This window comes from Bipolaris victoriae (genome assembly GCF_000527765.1).
Source record: "Bipolaris victoriae FI3 unplaced genomic scaffold scaffold_47, whole genome shotgun sequence".
Lineage (NCBI taxonomy): Eukaryota > Fungi > Ascomycota > Dothideomycetes > Pleosporales > Pleosporaceae > Bipolaris > Bipolaris victoriae.
In genome coordinates, this window is record NW_014575345.1 from 148,698 (window position 1) to 170,072 (window position 21,375).

The following is a 21,375-nucleotide window of genomic DNA, read 5'->3' on the forward strand; positions in this document are numbered from 1 at the left end:
AATGCGAAAGACGGGGATGTGCTGCTCGGTTGACATGCTGATTTTAGGGGCTAGTTTGCAACACGTGTTGGGGCTGGAATGCGGATTTGCAGTCACGTCAAGTTCGCAAGAGGTAACGCCAGTACCGACCATTCACACATTTGCGATAACATGCCTGGACGTCAGTAGAATCAGTCCGTCATACTGTCGATACCACTCGGAATCGATAAAGAACAAGGCCACGCATCTAGTGATACATCGGACGATGGCCACATGACGTCAACAGCGCACGATCCCGAAACGGCACACCTCATTGCCTGCCCTACCTGCGGTCAACACGTCTATGGCTTTTCCATCGTCCGCAGCTCAGGCACTATGCAGTACATTTTGCCTTTGCTCGAAAAACTTACATCTGCTGCTCAAATAAGTCGCTCTTTGCTGCATCGGGAAGCGCCGGAGGGATGTCAGTCTGCACTAAAAGCCCCGGCGGTGGCCAAAGAGCGTGAACGGGTAGCGCCCGCATGACAAGCTATCGGGTCACTTAACCCATGCCTAGCGGTGTGAGAAATGGAAAAGAAAGCGATCAAAATAAAGCCCCGTGGGCGTCACTAGTCAGCCGCATGGGGGATCGTCATGGCTTTGTGCTTTAAAGCCCGTGTGTCTGGCACGTTGAGGCCTTTGCCTCGAATTTTATTTCCCTTTCGATTGCCCAAAACATGCGACCGGATAGACTCCTCCAAACTACAGTTAGTCTTCTAGCAACAATACACCTAGCGCTGGGCTCCACTAGCAGTGAGCAAGACCAATTCAAGCATGTAACATGGGATGACGACAATTCTGTGATTTCAACACATGCTCTAGACCAAGGCCACTACCAATCCCGCTTGACGCTCGCAAACGGCTATTTTGGTATCAATGTCGCATCCGCGGGACCCTTTTTCGAAGTCGACGAACCAGTCGATGGCGATGTCATAAGCGGATGGCCGCTTTTCAGTCGACGACAAGCTTTCTCTACTATAGCGGGCTTCTGGAACAGCCAGCCACGAACCGTTGGATCCAATTACCCATGGCTCTATCAATATGGCTGGGAAAGCTTTATTGCTGGTATCCCACATTGGAGCAGCCTTATCGTTGAAGCAAATGGCGAGTTCCTGAATGCATCTGTCAACCCCGATCATATCTCTGATTTCGTCTCAAGCCTGGATGTAAAGGCTGGCATTGCGAGTTGGCGGTACAACTGGAAACCCGGTGGCCGGGGTGATGGAACCATCGATGTCAACTACCAGCTTTTTGTTCACAAGCTCTACATCAACAAAGCGGTAGTCAGACTGCGACTTGCATCCACTCGGGACGATAATGTGACTGTATACGATGTTCTAGACGGGGATGGCGCTGTGCGCTCGGATTTTGTCCAGAAGAAATTTGAGAAAGACACACCGACTATCTGGTCCGCCGTAAACCCGGGAAATATCACAAATGTTACCGCATACGTATATTCGACCTTAGGTGCTAGCGACTGGGTCGACCTCAGTGCACGCAGCGAAGTAGCAGATGGTGTCTTTGGTAGTGGCAACGAGTCAACTATCGCGCAGTCTGTACCAGTCGAACTAACCGCATTTCGGCCAACTGAAGTGACTAAATTTATCGGAGTCGCTTCAACCGATGCCTTCCCCGATCCACAAAGTGTGGCTCGGGATGCTTCGATATCGGGCGCAAAAGAAGGTTACTACAAGCTTCTACAATCCCACATTAGAGAATGGGAGTCCATCTTGACGCCAGATGCTGTCGACGACTACCACCTACCGAACGGATCCCTCCCCAATGATCCAGATGTACAGCAACTACACATCCTGGCCCGTACAAATCCTTTCTATCTTCTTTCAAACATGGTTGGGCCAAACGCTGTGGCTGCAGCAGGAAATAATACCAAACTTGACATCTACAGCATCCCAGTTTGCGGCTTTGGCTCTGACTGCTATGGAGGTATGATTTTTTGGGATGCAACAGTTTGGATGGCCCCAGGAATCCAAGTGTCACATCCCCAGCATGCGCAAAATGTTATCAAATATCATGTGGAGCATTTCGAGCAGGCGCAGCGAAACGTCCAAACAGCCTTCACCTCGAGCAAGAACCAAACAGGTCGCTTCACTCCTGGAGGTGCAGTGTATCCTTGGACTAGTGCGAGGTTCGGAAACTGTACAGGGACCGGGGCCTGCTTCGACTACGAATACCATCTTAACGGTGACATGAGCCTAGCCTTCAACAACCATCTCATCATTACTGGTGACAGCGAATACTTTAATGACACCTTGCTGCCGATATCGAACTCGATTGCACACTTTTTTGGCCAAGTCCTGGATTTCAATGAAACTTCTGGAAATTGGGAGCTATGGAATGCGACTGATCCGGACGAGTATGCCAATCAAGTCAATAATGTGGGATTTACTACTGCCTTGATCCAGAAACATTTCCTCGAAACAAACGAATTCAACGCTTGGTTCTCGCGTAGTCAAAATGCTAGCTGGAACGAGAAAGCCGCAAAGATGCGACTCCCGGTCAACGACAACACTGGAATTATCGTTGAATATACCGGCATGAACGGTTCGGTAGCAGTTAAGCAAGCAGATGTGGTCCTCATAGATGATCTGTTACACTATCCAAATCCCTACAGCTTGACAAATCTGGACTTTTACGCAGCAAAACAATCCCTTGATGGTCCCGCAATGACATATTCCTCCTTTGCCGTCGTGGCCAACGAGGTCTCTCCATCTGGATGTTCGAGCTTTACATACCACGTCTACTCGTCTTCACCCTACCTTCGCGCACCGTGGTATCAGTATTCTGAACAGCTGATCGACAATGTGGAAGAGAATGGAGGAACACATCCTGCATTCCCATTCCTGACCGGTATGGGTGGAACGAATCGAGTCGCAATCTTTGGATACCTTGGCCTGGGACTGTACTACGACAGGTTGGACATTGATCCCTCTCTACCACCACAGATCCCATACCTGAACTACCGCACTTTCTACTGGATGGGCCACGGTATCAACGCCACCTCAAACTCAACGCATACAACATTAGAGCGCTTGCCACGAGATAAATACACGCTCCCTTCAGTAAACGCAACATATTTCGACAAGCCCATCCCTGTTACAGTCGGCACCCGCAGCGGCCGCAATGTCACATGGCACGAACTCGGCAAAGAACCACTCGTAGTACGCAACCGACCCATGGGCGAGGTCCTCACCGTAGGCGGAAACATCCTCCAATGCAAATCTCTCCTCCAACCCCCTCAACGCAACAAACCAGGTCAATTCCCCATCGCCGCGATCGACGGCGCCGCAAGTACAAAATGGCAACCTGAGTATGCAAACACCACCAGTTACCTCACCGTCGACCTTGGAGACTTAGCCTTCTACCCTATCAACGAGATCGTAATGGACTGGGCGAATCAGCCACCCGCCCATTTTGAAATTTACTTTTCAAATTCTTCGCTTCCGCCGTTTTCGGCGCAGCTGGCGGATGATGTGAGGAGAGTGATAGCTGGTAGTGTGGATATTAGTGCGCCATGGGATCCCGTTACGGCGTACGAAATCAAGCCGTATGTTGGTAATCAGACGAATCTTACGCTAGCGGAGAGTGTGTGGAGTGGGAGGTATGCGCATTTGGGCGTCAGGGGCAATCAGTTCAAGGAAGATACGACGGATGGGCCGACAGTTGCGGAGTGGAGTTTAGTTCGTGAGAAGTTTTGAGGCAGTATGGAGATGGGTTAGTACATAGATATTTTTCGGGTAGATCTGCGTAGAACGTTTAAGATCGTTTTGTATGATAAGGTGAAGAGACGGCCTGGCGTTGGATTTAGAAATATGAGTTTCTTTGTTATTAGTATTTGGTATTCAAGAAACGTAGATTACCTATTCACTTCATCTCGTGATAACAAAGCTAGTGCAAAACCCAGCCCCAACAGTCTCTATCTTACCAGAAACCTCAATCTCGCTCCAAAAGCCGCTAACCATGTCATTTTTAATCTCTTGCTTTACATTCGCCAAGTTACCACAGTTCCCGTGTTTGCCCCAACCCCAAGATATCAACCCACCATCTCTTGTTACCGCAAGCACATGATCCGAGCCCACAGCAATCTTATTTAGAAGCGGCAAATTTTGTGGTAGCAATTTCCACATATTCTCTTTCCCCCATGCGGTGAGCGACCCGTCATTGAATAAGACAAAGATTGCATGCCATGTAGCACCGATATCTTTCCAATCCTTGATGTGTTCCGGCATGTTTGAAATGATATTGAACTTGTCTTTGCCCAGTAGTATGTGTTCTCCAGAAGATGGCTCTCCAACAAGGTATGTGAAATCCTTGCCGCAGACCACTTTGGTTGGCTTGAACGGTATGTCGTTAATCTTCGTCGGAGTCGTAACTTTGCCAGGAAGACTATCACCAAGTTGACCTAGGCGAGCTTTTCCCCAGCCATAGACTGAGCCATCGTCGAGAACAGCTACATAGTGCCAAACTCCTGCAGCAAAGTCGATAATTCTACCAGGAAGTGGCGTAGCGATACGGGTCGATGTCTCAGGGACGGCCTGCTCTTCACGACCGAGTTCTCCCCATTGACCAGTACCCTCAGTGTAGATGTAGCTCTCCCCAGAGTCGCTTCTCGTGACATATGCAGAGGATTCGCAAGTAGCCGCAATCGACGATGCATTTTCATAAAGTTTCTGGAAGACTTGGATTTGAGACTCATTTCCCAAAGAGCCTAATTGACCCTTGCGATTGTCGCCGACTCCATGAATGACTCCATCTTTGCATAAGATCAAAGTATGGTTGTCACCTCCTTGTATTGCAGAAATATCTGCGAGAGGCAGCGAACTGGAAACTTTGGTCGGCACGTCAACAATTTCCGCAGCAGGTAGCCCGAGTTGCCCCTCCCCATTGCTGCCAAAGGCATACATTTGGTAAGACATATTGTAAGACTGCGAGGTAGGATGCCAGGTCAGCTATTGTATTATCAATCGAATATGAAAATTGCCAACTTCATTGCCCCAGCAATATCAGCCCCCATCAGATGCTGTATCTGGAACCTCTCAAGTCACGCACCGTGGCAAGGAAAGTCTTGAGTCGAATGCGCACAAGGCTTCAATGGCACGCTAGCCACTGAGGACGCTAGTCGCTTACAGGGATCGGGGCGCGCACGGACGCCCACTGAATATTCGCTGCCGGCGTAGACGAACTTCAAACTCCACGACGACCGCAAAACCGACGACGCCCACCCAATACTAACCGCACGCACATCCCACAGTCGCCCAACATGGCCTCCCAGAGTGTGCAATGCTTCGGCAAGAAGAAGACTGCGACTGGTACGACAATGCTCCCCCACGCCACGGAGCGTGTTTTCCTTGAAAGAAGTCGCATAATGGCTAATATGATCACGAACAGCTGTCGCCCACTGCAAGGTACATACGCACTGCCTACCGATCGAATGCGCAAAAAACACGAACAATATACTTACGATGAATACATAGGCCGGAAAGGGTCTCGTCAAGGTTAACGGAAAGCCTCTTTCCCTCATCCAGCCCGAGGTTCTTCGATTCAAGGTCTACGAGCCCATCCTGATCCTCGGTGTTGACAAGTTCGGTACGCACATACACCTATGCACATACGCGTGCTGCAAAGAAGCATTTAGACGCGGAAGATACACGAGGAACAATGGAAGCTAACTGTTGCTGGTAGCCGATGTCGACATCCGCGTCCGCGTCTCTGGTGGTGGTCACACCTCGCAAGTCTACGCCATCCGCCAAGCCATTGCCAAATCCATCATCGCCTACTACCAAAAGTACGTCGACGAGCACTCCAAGAACCAGCTCAAGCAGGCCCTCATTCAGTACGACCGCACACTGCTCGTTGCCGACAACAGGCGGTGCGAGCCCAAGAAGTTCGGTGGTCCAGGTGCTCGCGCCAGGTACCAGAAGTCTTACCGTTAAGCGGTTTTTTTCTTCTGGCTTACTGGCGCGAGGAGGAGGAGAAAGAGAGGACAAGGGGTGTATGGGAGCGAGCATGGAGCGGTGTTCATCCTGGGCTTTTTCATGGGGTCTTCTACTGTCTGCTATCTACTCCTCAAGGACGAGGTTACGTGACATGGCGCGCAACGGCTGCCTGATACGATCCCGCGGCTTGTGACGATAAAAATGAATACATTGGTTGCAAGAACACGGAAAGCAAAGAAAAGCCCATGGAGTGAGGAGTACCACGACACATACACATACACATATGCCGTGAAGCAGTAGGAACAAGTGAATGCCAACACCCAAATCAATCGATCAGGAATCTGGTAAATCTACAGTGAACTAAAATGCATGCGACACACGGGTGTAATGTTTCCATCTCCAACACCGACGCTTTCCATGCAAGAAACCCCAACACACTACCAATGTGACATTCCCTTTTCTAGTCCTGTTTTCGCCCCGATTCAGAATGACTGTAGACTATTATTCGTATACCCGTAGATGTAGAGAGGCGGAGGTTTCTAGCCGTCGCTGCCACTGCTCCTAAACGCAGCACATAACGCAGCGTACTGGTGGGTCAGGTCGAGGACGTGCTGGGGCAGTGAGGTTCCCTGGACGATGCTGCGGATCTTAACGGCGCCTTCCTCTTCGATGAGCTTACGGATGGTGTAGAGGAGAGCTGGCGAAAACTGTCATACTGGTTAGTGACTAGAATCTTGAGGGCTTAGAGATAAAAAAAACATACCTCAGAGTACCAGCGGTACTGCCAGGTGATGAGACGAATCAGTGCTGCCGTGACATCTCTGACTTGTTTCCTTTCTTCACCCAGCTTGAGTACACCCTTCATTGCCTTGGGAGAGAACTTGATTTGCAGACAGTTCTCGTATGCTTCTACAGCTTCCTCAGTGTGATGCAATCTCTCCGCCAATTCACCCAGGATTTCCCACTCTTCGCTACTCTTCTTGTACAACAACTGCTGCTGGCGGTACTGCGCCATTTCTGTACGCCATATTGTGTATACGCGTAAGTCTTCGTATAGGACCATGAAGAGGTTGTCAAGCCAGCGTTCACACAAACGCTTGTTCTGGAAGTGTGTGTAGTTTGGTTGGGCAGGGTTGCCATTCTGGTTGTCGTGTAGGTGAGGGTCTTCACTGCCAGCCTTTACAACTTCAGAGGCAACCGTATGGCCGGGCTTTTCCAGTTCAGTTTCTGTACCAGCAGCTGAGCCCTCACCGTTCTGGGCATTGCTTGCATCTGTGGACGGACGTTCCTGGACTTCGCCATGCTCGCTACCGTTGGCTTGTTGGGCCTGTGAATTAGGAGATGGAGCCCGGAGAGCTGTCGTACTTGCACTGCGAGAGTGCGGTTGTTGGACAGTCTTCTCGTGGCGATATTCCTCTTCCATTACAAAAACTTGACTTCTTATCTTCAGGAGTTGATCCCAGCCAATCTTCTTTGTGATTTCTGTGAGCAGGATGTATGCTTTCAGGAAAGTCCCCTTGAATCCGGCTGCGTGTAGTTTTCTCAGGGTTGGATGTACGAGCTCCATGTCGTCGACATTGGAATCTTCTATCTCGTCGCACATTGCCTCGGGCATGATGGGCAGAAAGACCCTCTGGGGCTCTGGCATCCGCGGGGCATCCTTGTCCTGATATGTGAACATTGGACATGAGTTAAGTGTCAGCAGCGCAAGATCCCACTGCTCGAGGCTGACATATATCTCCGCCAAGCGCGCCCATGTGCCAAACTCGCTAGGCGCGGAGACGACACTCCTCTTTGCGATTTCCAGTGCGAGATCACCACGGCCCTTCTTGTTACAGAACTCTGCTTGGCAGTCCAGCAATGAGTAGTCCATGGGCAACTCTTGAATAGCACCGTGCAACAATTGTACAGCTTTGACCTCCTCATCTGCTTCGATGTAGACGCGGGCGAGGAGCGATGAGATCTCTGGATCACGAGTGCGCAGTTTTTCGAAGAGATTGATGCCCGAGGTGTATCTACCAGTCGTGTGAATGTAGTTGAGAAGGCCTGTCGTCAAGTGATTTGAGACGAGATTGGGGACTTGAATCTCAGGATCAGATCCAAGTTGCCAGCCTTGATAGTATTAGCCAAATCTCTCCCATGTCCAGTGTGCGACCCACCATTGAAGAAGAGACGCTCTGCAGCATCCAGAAATCTGTGCTCGCTCTCTGTACTTGTGATTGGGTTGAACCTCCTCACACCAACAATCTTCTTGATAGTATCGCCCGAACCATCGTCGGCGTACGAGTATGCGCGCAAGACGCTACAGAGATAGGTTTCTAGCCAAAGTTCATCAGTGGCTACTCGTTTGTCGCCACGCTCGTCAATGCAGTAGCTTTCGACTGTTCCTGGGATATAGACTTGAACGCGCATATCAAGCCGCGAAAAGGCATTGTAGCAGCTGCCTTGGTCAGCCAATGACTGCGCCAGGACTTGGAGCCAGCCTACCAATACAAGCCTGAGACTACTTTATTTTGCTTGTCATGCGCAGAATATGTAAGCGTGTTGATGTAAGCCGCTAGGCTAGCGGACGAGGAAGCGTCTATGCCGGTGACATGATGGTAGACACCAATCTAATCACATGTCAAAGGCCATGGCTCGTAAGTATACACGGTCGAAGGTGCTACGGACCTGTTTTGTCGCAGACTTGATAGGCTGTTTTATCAGGTGGACCAAGTCTGGCGGGCCCAGTTCTCGGAGCGTCTGTAGGGATTCCGAGCGCGCTTCGATGGCCGAGTGTAGCTCGTCTTCGTAGATTCTGGGGGATTGTCAGACAGGCCACATAGACACAGGTTCTCTGCGACAGAAAAAGTCGTATGCGAATGGGGTTGGCGCATGCAGAAGCAGAAGCAGAGGCAGAGGCAGCAATGTGTCGGGACAACTAGTAGTCGAAGCGGCATGGGTGGCATACTCAGGAACAGCTGGCGATGTCACCATGGCTCAATTGGCGCCGCACAGAGCGGGGTGGCAGGGGAGCGGTGATGGGAGGAGAATGGCGGGGTGGATGCCAGGCGAGGGGCTTCGTTCGTATGCGCTTGGGGCTCCCGGGCGTTGCGTGTCAAGAATTCCGTGTCCTTGGTCGGCGGCATCAAGGCAGGCACGGAAGCTGCATCGCGGAGGTGCCCCGTTGCCAAGACCCATCATCCCTGCCACCCATCATTCACAGTCGCGTCGCGTCACGTCACCTAAACGCTGCGAGACTGCACAAAGTCGAATTTGGCCTCTGTCACACGGCCCATAGATTATATACCCAGCAGCAGTGCTCTCCATGGTCGCCTGCTGCTTGCTGTCCCCATTGCAGATGCCGTACAGAGTTTCTGTGTCGCCTTGAGGCTCTCCCCGTCATTGTCCAACCAACCACAGCACACATCATGGTAAGTCGGATACCTATGTACTCAGGCCTCTACAGCCACGGCGCCCGCTACGCTCCTTCATCCCCTCTGACATGGTGCAGTCGAAAGCTTCAGTATGGCATCCCTACAATGTCGAAATTCCCGAAGAAACCGCCGAAGAGGAAGTCGACGACACCCAGGAGATCCAGATCGAAGAAGCCTTGAAACTCTACCAGACTGCCTTGAAGCTCCATTCTGAAGGCCCCGCATCTTTTGAAAAGACCGCTGCAGCATATAAGGCTCTATTCGATTCTGATATCTTCAAATACGCCGAATCGCTATCGGAATTCCAACGGCACGAAGTCTTTGGCGAAGACCTGGTCTTTGACACCATATTGGAGGATGACTATGACGCAGGTCCCGTCCAGTCGACTGGCGCCGCTGACAGCGCCCCGAATACCCTCCAACAGATCCTCCATTTATCGTACAAGAATCATGGCCAGTTCTTGCTGGAGTCCATGCAGCATTGGGTTACAACGAATGGCCCAACACCTCAGGTGGAAGCTTGGAGCAAAATCCGCGACGCCCTCAACTACTTTGCTGAAGCGCTGGACAAGGAGGATACTGATCTCGACCTGTGGCTGCGAGCTGCTTCGGTCGCCGCCATGCTGGGTAGTAAGCGCCTCACACGCTATTGTCTAGAAGCAGTACTTGATGGAAATGACGAACAGTGGGAGAGTCTATTGCGACTGCCAGGATTGGAAGAAGAATTTGCTGGTCAACAGCTGCGTGAACTTGTTGAGCGACTGGAAGATAACGTTTCTCTCCAACAGGCGCCCTTGTCACTGATGAAGCGGAAGAAACTATCAGAGATGCTGAGGAAGAGGCTAAATCCATTTCAGTTTGCACCTCTTCCTGCTGACGTTGCCCTTGCTGAAAATCTTCACAATATCAAGGCTGCGCCAGAGACTGTGACACTGAGCCCGACAAAGTGGGATTGGGCAAGCGTAGGCGAGATCATCCTCCGGCAGTTTCAGGCAGAGCAACAGGGAATGGCATCCAATGTTCCTTCAGGGTCAAACATAGTGTTCAGCATTCCCCCTGATAGCGGCACCCCAGATCGAATCGAGTCTGCACCCGAATTGGAACCTATCGAGCTCGCACAGGATACCATACCGGCAGCACCGGAGTCTACACCACCATCGAAGATTGAAGGGCCTGCTGCAGCCGAAAAGGATGGTGATGATACCATCATGGAAGAGCAAACTACCGAGGCTGATGTCAAGAGTGAGGAGGCCACATCAACTGTACCACCGGAAGTCGCACCAGCTCCGTCCCGCAAACGGTCTACGGACTCTGCTGGACTACCAGAAACTGCCGAAGGAGGTCGATCACGCAGTAAGCGAATTCGCGGACGAGACACAATCACCGAACCAGCCCCTGGAAGTGCTGCACAAGAAGCTAACAAACAGCTTGATGCTCAGTTGGAGCCCTACACGCATGCAGATCAATGTCTGTATGAGATCGTCAAGGACATATACTCACGCCTTGGTGTCGAGGGCATAAAGGATCCTGCTGAATTGCGTAGACTCGTCAACCCGCTTCCGGAAGCGTCTGCTCCCAGTATTACAGATCCTATTGACAAGGCAGCTTGCGATGTTTTCACTGCGCTTCGAAGTGGGCACATGAAGACTGCACAGATAATCTTGAGTTCTGATTCTTTCGATCTGCTAGGAGTAACGAGAGAACACGGATTGAACGCATTCTTAGGCTTCTCTAAATCGAGTTCAAGTCAAGCCTGCACCAAGCCAGTCCTGGGTAGCGAGGGGTTGAATTCATTCGCGCGAAGTGTAAACAACAATTGGTTCACAACCCAGGAGGTTGCATTTGCTTGGATTGAGAGCTTGTTTTCTCCCGGGTTCTGTCTACCCTCTGGATCCCGTGCCACAGGTCAATCAAGCTATCTATACTTCAGATGGGCAGATGATTTGAAGAGGAACATTGTACAAATCATTGTTCACATCGATGAGTTCATCTACGAACGTATGCTTGAGCGTGTCGAACAGCTCAACCGCAAGATGCTGGATGCTAGCCACCAATCTCGAAAGTACCAGCTGTCTAACTTTGATATCGCACAGATTGAAATAGTGGAGGCCTTGTTTGAGCTGCACTTGGACATCTATTCGCTTATCAAGCACCCACACAGTACGATAGACATTAATACGCGAACTCTCCAGAGCGACAGGTTACAGCGATGGTCCCACCTCGCACGAGACGTTATACAGTTACGATCTGACTGTCTACCAAGCCAGGATTTGGATGATCTGGCTCTCCGTCATATTTGGGCTACAGTGTCACAAATGAGCGTTAGCGATGAGGTAGCACCAGAGCATGTCTTGTCTGCTATGGCCCAGCTGAAGACCATGTTTGAGCGTTTGGGCGACCGTACGATTCAGTTGCAGAACAATGCTGTAATGCCCGAGCTATCAACTGCTGCGATTGATCGAGAACTCGTACGCATCAGCATGAAGGACTTCTTCCTTAAGGTTTTTGACCAAGACGAGCAGGATCCAGTGACAGTAATAGAAAGTCTGGAACCAATCTTGGAATTCGAAAACACAAGGGAATCAAACATGCCGGTTGAGTCAGCTGGCTCTGATGAAGGCGCACCTGATGCACGTAGCTCGCCCACTGGAAGTATCGAAGGCTCATCCACAGATAAACAGCTTGGCCATGCGTCTCCAATTCTAGAGATGCGCAAGTTTCTCGATTCTGCAAACGTAAACGTACGACTGTCTCTCTGGAACAGGTTGCGTGTAGCCTATGAAGCCATCGACTATCCTTCCAAAGTTATATCGTGCTTCTTACGAAGTATCGAAGCCCTTGTGGATGATCTCGGATCTTCGGCTTTCCAGGAGTTGCCAACGCTTGATCGCCAACACAAGTTGTTGACCCGATACCGAGTCATTGACGACATGGTTGTTAAGATCCTTCAGATAATACGCGATGATGGGACGCCGCTCGACTGTATTTACTACGAGCATGTGCAATCTTCCATGTCAGCAATTGCTAAACTGTTGCACATCATGTCGGCTGCAGACATGCTCAGAGACTACATCCGCATCAACCATATCCCTATGCCTCGAGTCGAATCCCATCCGAGCCAGGCATTTGTCAATATGATGGCACGACTTGGCGACATACATCTACGGCTCTGGATGTTACAGTACCATTTGCTCAAGGATGGCTTATCCCAAGATCACGAAAGCTTCCCTACTCCTTCCGAGGATCTATTCGAATACATTCGTCATGTGCACCATGCTACTGGTGTGCGTGGCTTCTGCCATCTGTCAAACCGTCAGTTTTTGAGGCTTGCAAAAGATGAGTTACTTCGCATTGACGATGTTGTTGATGGTCACAGTTATGCCACCGAGCTCTGCCAGGTTCTTCACGATCTTTATGGTCTGAAGCTATTTATCGAGCCTTTGGAGTGCCAGGATTTCCAGACCACACCAGATGCCCTCGACAAAAAGACTGCCTTCAGCATCTTGTCATTCGCCATGTCACAAGTTGCAAAGGTTGATTTGAAAGATTTGCCCAAGACAGAACTCAAAGGAACCATCGAAAAGATACATACCGCGTTAGGTAGGCCCAAACAGAACGATGATATCACTTTCAACCGCAAGGTAATTTCATCGTACTTCAAGTCACCTGTCAACCCTGTCGAGTTGTTCGGATGCTTGAAAGGCGTTGGATCGCTTGCAACCAAGCATGTCCCTGCCGAAGATGCCGTGGCTGCATCCAAAGGTTGGTATTACATGATGGGCAATATTGCACTCAGCAAGTTCAAGTCACAAAAGCGCATGACTCAAGGACCTACAGAGGACTTGAACTATGCTCAAGCGTTCTTTGTGCAGGACCTAGAGCACTCCATTGAGCGTTGGGAGACGTGGTATCGCCTTGCGCAAGCCAATGACACCCAGCTTGAGGAGGCGGTCTCATGGAACGCGGATAAAATGAACAGCAACAGCGCTGATGTTGTCAATTTCCAACGGGCTGCAATCAACTGCTACATCTTGGCTGTAGCCTGTGCTGTGCGCGACCCTAATGTAGGACCAAATACCCAGGCCAAGATTGCGCAGATGTACACAGAGTTTGGCAACCGCATATATGCATCTTCCAGGGAGCCTTTTAGAATGGAGGCGTTCCAGATTCGAGAGACTGAGAAGCGGTTCTGTAATCTCCAGACAAATGCAACTCTATACAAAGAGGTCGCATTTGCTCCATTGCAGACTTACACAGCCTGGAAATTTGCAAGCACACTTTACAAACGAGCAATCAAAGGCAACCCGAACAAATGGTGGAATCACTACATGCTTGGAAAGTGCGGATGGAAGATGTGGTCTACCAACGACAGCGCCATGCGGTATGCCATGTCCATTGGCGCACCTGTTGCTCCACAGAATGGCCCAAGCTGGGAGTCTGTCATTGAGGCCTTCACTAGTGCGATCGAGACACTACCTGGAAAGAAAGGACGCAGCGGCGAGCCAGTTCTTGAGCCTCACTACAAACTAGTATCCGTCACCCATAAACTTTTCCAGCGTGGTGCCATCGACTACGAAAAGGGAGTGGAGATTCTCTCAAACACATCGTATGCCCAGAACAGCAAGGCTCCAGAAAGCGAAAACGACTGGCAGAGATACATTCTTGCCATCTTGAAGTCCTTGCGTGCAGCAGACAAGTCAAGCTGGCACCATCGTGTCATATCACGCGTTGCTCACACAATCTACGATAACGAGAAGAGCCCATCTGTGGCTCAAGATGCTAAGCATGAACTTATGCAGCAGATGTTTACTAAAACCATGGCTGTTCAGGTCTGGAAGCCCGAGAACGAGCGACCTGGCAGGCACTTTGTATACACTACTCGCTACACCAAATTTTTCATCGAACTTCTGGACTTGACTGAGGATAAGGCCAATTTCGAAGCGCTTGCGAAACGCGTAAGACGGAAACAGACGGACTTTTTTGAACATCAGAAACTGTGGCAAGATCTATGCACGCGTTACCTCAAGTTGCTACGAAGAATTGGCAGTATACCTGAAGGCCAAGAAGATTCAGCTTTCAAATCCGTCAATCATGATGAATTCAACACGCTTGCTCTTCGTTTGGAGGCGTGGTGTCAAAACTCAACTACGCAACACCCTGTACTGGATGTTCTCCGCGACGCGATCGAACTCAAACGCCTCAACAACGGCATGATGAAGCCTCTTCTCATTGACGACCTCATTGGAGATACTTATGCGATGTTGTATACATCGATTGGTCCCACTTTGTCACCCCTCCCATCGGAGCAAGAACAACAGCAGCAGCAACAACAACAACAACAACAACAACAACAACAAGCTCTGCTTGCTCAGCCTCGACCAGCACCTTTTGGAGGCTCTGTAACATCTACAGGCGCTGTACCCATCTCATCGTTGATGCAAGTTCAGATTGATGGCTCAGCAGAAGGAAGCAACGGATCACCTTTCAGCATGTACCATTCCGGTCAAATGCCCTCTCAACACACCAACCAGATGCCTCAGATGGCGGCACAACCTGAACAACCAGTAAAGCCCAGAGTCAAGGCAGTCGGTCGTAGGGAAATCGCAAGAAGGGCTGAAGCATGTGTCCAGAAGACTGCTGCTGCCTCCGCTCAATCTACCTCGATTCCAATTCGATCACCTCCCCCTGCCAATGAGGCGCTCTCTGCTGTCACCGATCAAGCAGCAGCATCACCAGACAAGACCGCCGAGCCCACTGCTGAACCGAACACATCCACTGAAAACCTTCAACCCTCTTTCGACCAAAGCGAAACCGCCACCGCCGCTCCAAGCGTAAACAACGACGAACCCGCCCCCAGCGCTCCCGTCTCCGTCCATGATGACGCCGACGACGAAAGCGAGCTTAGCGAACTCGATGAAGACGAAGTCGAGGAAATCCACCAAGAAGTTCAAAACGACACTTTACGTCGCTCTGCCTCCATTGCTGCTTTGAACAAGCCTCTTTTCCCCCGCTTAGCTGCAGCAGCAGCAAAGATGGCTCCTGTGGATAAACGCATCGAGTCTGAACGCGGAGATGATGACCCGGATGATGATGAGACAATGGATAGTGATACTATTCATGTCACTGCTCCGAGGCCGGCGAGGGCGAGGGATGAGGATCGGATGGATGTGGATTAGAGGTAAACAGTTTTCTTGGTAGTCTGGATTGCGGCGATGAGGGCTTGTTGTAGCTTTCTTGGATCGTTTTCTTATTAATGTATCACTGTACTATTACCTGTCGGATAGTAGTGCACGTCCGTACCTGTTATTCTTTCTTTCAAACTGTGGACGTACGGAGGGAGGACATGTATTGGTATCACTTGGATTTCTTTTTCCTGTTCCCTATGCTGTGTTCTAGATACCCGGTTTTATAGGGCTCGTACGCATACGCAATACGTAAACGGCTTTTTGGAGATCTCACTGTGCTGATTTGTGAACTTGTGTGAAGTTGATCTGGTGTACTAGTGAAATTCATTGTCTTCCATGATAGAAAATTTACAAAGAATTAATTGATTCAATACGGCTACACAACCTGGGAGGCAGTATCATAAGGAAGGGCGATATGAGTATACTTAGATTGCCATTGTGTCTTCTGATGGGTACTTCAGTCGAATATGAATTTCGATAATGATCTATTCGTGATCCAAGAACGAACTAAATGAAAAACATTGTGAAGGATAGGCTAGCAAAAGAACGGATTGATTTACTGAAAAAAAGATCACATATCAAAGCCAGTCAACTAGTGTGTATTCCTTATGTCGGCTTAAAAGCAGGCAATGGTGGTTGCGTACCTACCCTGCCGATATGCACCAACCACGAGCAAAAGTAAGAAGCTGCACTATTTCATACCAAAAAAAGTGCAAAAAAGGAAGTCGCAAATTACTTGGCGGTACTGGGAACTGTAGACACGTTAGAAATGTCTCAGGACCACCAATTTGTGAGGTTGAACGTACTCGAACCCAGGCTGGCGCGGATCTGGATCGGGACAACTGAGTGTCCGCCAGCCACAACGCGACGTCATACCACTAGACCATACCACCGTGGTATTTCTTTGATGACGAAAAATGCAGTTGGTAAATACTAGTAGTTGGCAGCATCATATGAAAAGCCATCTTCGAGTTATAACAAATTTCTTACACCTGAATCGCTGGGAGTGTAAAGGAATTTTGAGCGTGTGTGCGGGGTCGTGGGGTCTGTGCCAATCGTCATAGGTGGGGCAGCGTTTTTGCTGGTGTTCGGTATATTCTTCCTTTACCCAATCGGTCGACACACAGCACGTAACTCAACATGCCCGCAGGTAGGTCTTAGATCCTTTAACATCTATGGTGCTTTTCTAAATACAGTCCTCAACATGCATCCAGTTGACGTTGTTGCGAAGGCTGGCAAGCGCACATGTTTGCTCAAATTTTCTATACCTAGATAAAATATGCTTGAACACCATGCTGCACTTGCCCACGCGACTTGCAAAACACTTGACAATGCTAATTTCCGATGACTAGACTTCTCGTCACCACGACAATCACGAGGCAAGCAACGCAAATCATACCGCGTTGAGGACGAATACTCGTTTCTTGACGAAGAAGACGGGTCTGCAGCATCTGGTAACCAATCGCCAGCCTTCCAGGACGATGATGAAGACGAAGACGATTTCATGCCCGATGCCCAGGAAGAAGGAGCCGAAGACGACTTTGAAGATGAAGAGGAGGAGAATGATGAAAACGAAGACGTAGAAGAAGACGAGGAAGAATCAGATGATAGCCTTGTAACCCCCAAACGCGGCGCTCGCGGGCCAAAAGCTACTCCCGTCAAGCAGCCCACCACGCCGCTTGTCCAGCGCAACAAGCCATCTACAGAGCATGTACCCTCGCCTATTACATTTGCTAAAGGCAGTGGTATTAAAGTGCGCAATGTAGATGCCGAGAACAAGCTGCGAACACGCGGCGTACCTGATTTCGACAAGATTGGAGGCCATGAGCCGCGGTTGAAAAACTTGTTCGGGCCGGATGGCCAGCATCTTAGACCTGTTTTGGCGTCTCGCGACTACTGGAGTTCTCAGGAGACGTTTCCGATCAAAAAGCCTGGGCGAGTTGACCCTGGCCAGACTGAGTTGGGGGGCTTGAGAAGAAGCTTCTTTGAAAAGGAGGGTACTAGGGAGAAAGAGAGTGAGGTGCTGAAACAATGGTATAGGCATACGGGAAAGATGGTATTTGAAGCCTCACAGGCTACCAAGGAATTATCTAAGGATGAAACTAAGGTGTACATGCGGAATGATGGACCAGAGAGTTTGAATGTACTCACTGGGCCTGTTGATAGTCCCCAGGTTACCGCTCTCGAAAAAGGCACTTATATGCATGTTGGACAGTCTTTCCCAGACAAGGACAGCAGAAGGGGATGGCTATTCAATTTTGGAGCCAGGATACAAGATGCTCAGTGGGCCACCAAGGAGGACAGTCGAACACAGTATGTTGCTGTCGCAGTTGAGCAGCGCCCCATGGATGGAAACCGACCCAAACCAATGGAAATACCAAAGGCGCCTGCTTTCAGTGCTACGGTGCCATTTCCAGCCTCCATTCAGATCTGGGCGTTTGAAGCTACTGAAGAAGGAGAACTGGATAACTCAAAAGAACCTAGACTTGAACTTGTCGTTTGCGCCAACTGGGGTGCCCCTAAACAACTGCGGTGGTGTCCAGTCGCTGCTGCAGACACAAACGCATACTCTGATACTGAGACGGAAACTCATATCGGCATGCTCGCAGTAATCTGGTCAGACGGACGAGTTCGTATCCTCAACCTTTGTGTCCCAAAGCGTCCAGACGGACAATGTCAACCTACATACCTCCGCTTCTCGCACACAGCCTTCGAAGTCTCAATCCCCCAAACCGTCCCCTCCTGTCTCCAATGGCTCTCAGGAACCACTCTCGCTGTCGCCACAGCTGCTGGCACCGTAGCCATCTGGACCCTAACCCGCCCTGGCACCCTCTCCCCAACCACCAACCCGCGCCCCTGGTTCTACCACCAACTAGCCGACACTTTCATCCTAACCATCTCCTCCGCCTGGCCCTCAAACCCGCACTATCTCTCCATCAGCACCGCCGACGGCTTCGCCCGCCTCTTCGATCTGCGCAGCCCCACCGCTGACACCACAGCCTCCATCCGCGGCCGCACGTTATGCCTCACGCAAGCCTGGCACGAGCACACGCAGTCCTTCGTCATGCCCGACGAACACTACATCCTACGGCACACGCCACTCCGCCGTTACTACCACAACTTGTACAGCATGCGACTGGACAATAGCATCACGCGCGTGGCTACGAGTCCCGTGCACCCGGGCGTCCTGGTCGGCGGCACGGACGGCGACGTACAGACGAGTAACCCCGTGATGCGCATTGCGAATTACAAGGTTGTGCCGTGGCAGCAGAAATGGTTTGTGCATGAGTGGAGGAGCGAAGTAGGGAAGTTGACGGTTAAACCCGTCACTATAACTAGCGCTCACGGAGAAGAAAGATCTGGAGAAGGAGAAGAAAAAGAAGAAGATAGTAATGCCAGTGTGGCGAAGGTACCAGAGGACATTCTCGCACAACCTCTTGTACGCGTGTCGGAGGGTTACAAGGCGGTGCAGCAGGGTATCGCAAGTAGTGCTGTGTCGAAGAGGAAAGGGAACCCGGAGATTGGGCGGTCGATTAGTATTTTCGAAGAGAAGTCCGCGGTTACGGCTCTGGCTTGGAATCCGAGTTTGAAGTATGGGACGTGGGCGGTTGCGGGGATGGGGTCGGGGCTGTTGAGGGTGGAGGATGTGGGGGTTGTGGAGAAGAAGAAGTAGATTTGTTGTGGGAGTTGAAGAGGGGTGGATTCTTTTTTTTTGGGGGGGGGGGGGGGGGGGATGAGAAGGAAAGAAGATGGAGAGTTATTTTCCGTGAAATTACATGTTCTTTTTACTAGTTAAAATAAATACATCAGCGATTACGTGACATAAGATATCTTCAATCTTGACAGTAAAGAAGAATTACCAAATTGGTCATATTACACAATCTTACCTCACCGGCCTCATCTTGCACAAAAGCGGTGACTTCTCCCACAAAATATATGTCGCCTGATCGATCCAGTTCTTGCTCTCATCGCAAAGCTCGATGTCAAAGTGATAGTAAGTTTTTGCAGCAAGGAGCCGGATCTCATGGTATGCCATACTAAAGTCACGCACAAGTTAGCATAGTCTCCTTTTCCCTGGAAAAACAAAACATGGTATATATAGCCAAAGTGGGGAAAAAAGGGCTTACTTCTTCCCAACACAATCCCTCGACCCAATCGAAAAAGGCTGAAGGCACGCCTTCTCATCGCTGTCAAACTCCGGGTCACCCAGCCACCGTTGGGGCAGAAACTCCGTCGGGCGCTTGAAGTTGCACTCGCTCATGTACATGGCATGTTGTGGAATGCCCACAGTGGTATGAGGAGGCACAAATTTGCCACAGATGGTGGTTCCGTCTGCGGGTGTGCGACGAGGTAACGTGAGAGGAACTGGTGGGTAAATACGAAAAGCTTCTTTGATGCAAGCAGCGAAGTAAGGTAGAGCAGCGAGGCGTTCCATGGTCATGTCGTCTGTGCTCTCAAATTCGTTGCGTATCTCCTGAGACAATTTTGCCATGCATTCAGGGTTGCGGAGGAGCAGGTATGTCAGGCCTGATAAGAGGGTTGCCGTAGTTTCCGTGCCTGCAATCATGAAGACGGACGCGTTTGAGTCCATTTCTGGTCGTGTTAGACCCTTGCCTTCCTTCTGGCTCAGTACCAGGTCCCAGAGATCAACACCTTGGCTATCACGGCCTTTTTCGAGGCGTTTTGTGACACGTGTGGTGGAGTGGTTGAAATGGTCCATGCGTTTCTTGGAGATGGAAGCTGGTGCGAATATTGTGAATAGTTTCCATAGCAATGGGTAGAACCGCACTAGGGTCAGGATACTTGAGACCTTGAGGGCTCCAAAAATGTTACTGACCCACGGATCGTATTCGGCGTTGTCGAGCATATGGAGGGGCTCGCCAAACGTCAAATCGCCCATAACATCGAAGGTGGTAAAGTTGAAGAGCCGGACGAGATCGAATTTTGTTTCTGGATTTTCTTGTACGCCTTTTTTCAGCACGCTTACAAGTTGGTTAATGTACCTGAGGAAGAGAGGTTCCTGCTGTTTTAGAGCGCGATCCGAGAAGGCTGAAGTAAAGATCTTTCTTTGGCGAGTATGAACGTCATCTGGTGAATTAAGGAGATTGAATGCCCCATTGAGACTCTCTGGGTATCGTATCGGGTCTTTGTGAGGCAAAGAGCCTGCTGTTCCTTTTGTGCCATGGCCGTGGATCTGTAAGGCCGTTAGCCAACGCCGCATAGATAGTAGACCAAGAATTTACTCACATCTTTCCACGCACCAGGATCAATGAAACTTAGTTCATTATGAGCAATTCGAACTATCGGCCCGTATTTACGGTGCATATCTTGATACATCTTGTCGCGAGCGCCGGTTGCAACGGCAATATGGACTGGAATGCGTGTTGCGACCAACAGTTTGGGGCCCGGGAATTTACGGAGGGGATGGAAATAAATTCGATATACAGCTACTACAACAAAGCGAAAGACAACCTGTCATCAGTTAGTTTGGCAGCCTCGAAACGACATTGAGCAAGCTGCCATAGTTGAGGACATGCTGACCAGAGCTATCAAAGCGCCAAAGAGGCTCAGGAGGGAGGCCATTTTGAAGGAGCTTGGTGAGGTTGGCAGAGGCGTCGTATTGCGGCAAAGGGAGAGAAGAGGCAGCAGCCCGCTATGTAGGACGCGGGCCCTGTAGCTTGGAACAAGCGTTCTTTATGCTGGTTACCAACGGTACATACAAGGTTCCGTTATCCGATCTGCAAACAACATGGAGTGGCACGGTTCTAGTCCGCGGCCAATTAGCAGATGTGTTTCATGGTC

General features: G+C 50.2%; 7 protein-coding genes across 7 annotated transcripts; 4 read left to right on the forward strand and 3 right to left on the reverse strand.

The window, feature by feature from the left end:
• Positions 1–252: 252 nt before the first annotated feature.
• Positions 253–3,734, forward strand: COCVIDRAFT_38214 (carbohydrate-binding module family 32 protein; the record flags this gene model as incomplete). The annotated part of the gene is made up of 2 exons (XM_014700680.1): positions 253–266; positions 710–3,734. The coding sequence occupies 2 exons, from the start codon at positions 253–255 to the stop codon at positions 3,732–3,734; spliced, it is 3,039 nt and encodes a 1,012-aa protein (XP_014556166.1).
• Positions 3,735–3,905: 171 nt separating this feature from the next.
• On the reverse strand, positions 3,906–4,952 carry COCVIDRAFT_38215 (hypothetical protein; the record flags this gene model as incomplete). The annotated part of the gene is made up of 1 exon (XM_014700681.1): positions 3,906–4,952. One exon carries the CDS (start codon positions 4,950–4,952, stop codon positions 3,906–3,908), a length of 1,047 nt encoding a protein of 348 aa, XP_014556167.1.
• Positions 4,953–5,296: 344 nt separating this feature from the next.
• On the forward strand, positions 5,297–5,969 carry COCVIDRAFT_16423 (hypothetical protein; the record flags this gene model as incomplete). Its single annotated transcript, XM_014700617.1, has 4 exons — positions 5,297–5,345; positions 5,425–5,441; positions 5,511–5,622; positions 5,719–5,969. The coding sequence occupies 4 exons, from the start codon at positions 5,297–5,299 to the stop codon at positions 5,967–5,969; spliced, it is 429 nt and encodes a 142-aa protein (XP_014556103.1).
• A 542-nt stretch (positions 5,970–6,511) lies between these two features.
• COCVIDRAFT_38217 (hypothetical protein) lies at positions 6,512–8,948 on the reverse strand (the record flags this gene model as incomplete). Its single annotated transcript, XM_014700682.1, has 6 exons — positions 6,512–6,679; positions 6,736–8,084; positions 8,132–8,412; positions 8,460–8,584; positions 8,643–8,769; positions 8,923–8,948. The coding sequence occupies 6 exons, from the start codon at positions 8,946–8,948 to the stop codon at positions 6,512–6,514; spliced, it is 2,076 nt and encodes a 691-aa protein (XP_014556168.1).
• Positions 8,949–9,456: 508 nt separating this feature from the next.
• COCVIDRAFT_27060 (hypothetical protein) lies at positions 9,457–15,564 on the forward strand (the record flags this gene model as incomplete). The annotated part of the gene is made up of 1 exon (XM_014700683.1): positions 9,457–15,564. The coding sequence occupies one exon, from the start codon at positions 9,457–9,459 to the stop codon at positions 15,562–15,564; it is 6,108 nt and encodes a 2,035-aa protein (XP_014556169.1).
• Positions 15,565–16,713: 1,149 nt separating this feature from the next.
• Positions 16,714–19,246, forward strand: COCVIDRAFT_38219 (hypothetical protein; the record flags this gene model as incomplete). Its single annotated transcript, XM_014700684.1, has 2 exons — positions 16,714–16,723; positions 16,926–19,246. 2 exons carry the CDS (start codon positions 16,714–16,716, stop codon positions 19,244–19,246), a joined length of 2,331 nt encoding a protein of 776 aa, XP_014556170.1.
• Positions 19,247–19,456: 210 nt separating this feature from the next.
• On the reverse strand, positions 19,457–21,156 carry COCVIDRAFT_16427 (hypothetical protein; the record flags this gene model as incomplete). The annotated part of the gene is made up of 4 exons (XM_014700618.1): positions 19,457–19,610; positions 19,701–20,767; positions 20,821–21,045; positions 21,115–21,156. The coding sequence occupies 4 exons, from the start codon at positions 21,154–21,156 to the stop codon at positions 19,457–19,459; spliced, it is 1,488 nt and encodes a 495-aa protein (XP_014556104.1).
• Positions 21,157–21,375: the final 219 nt, after the last annotated feature.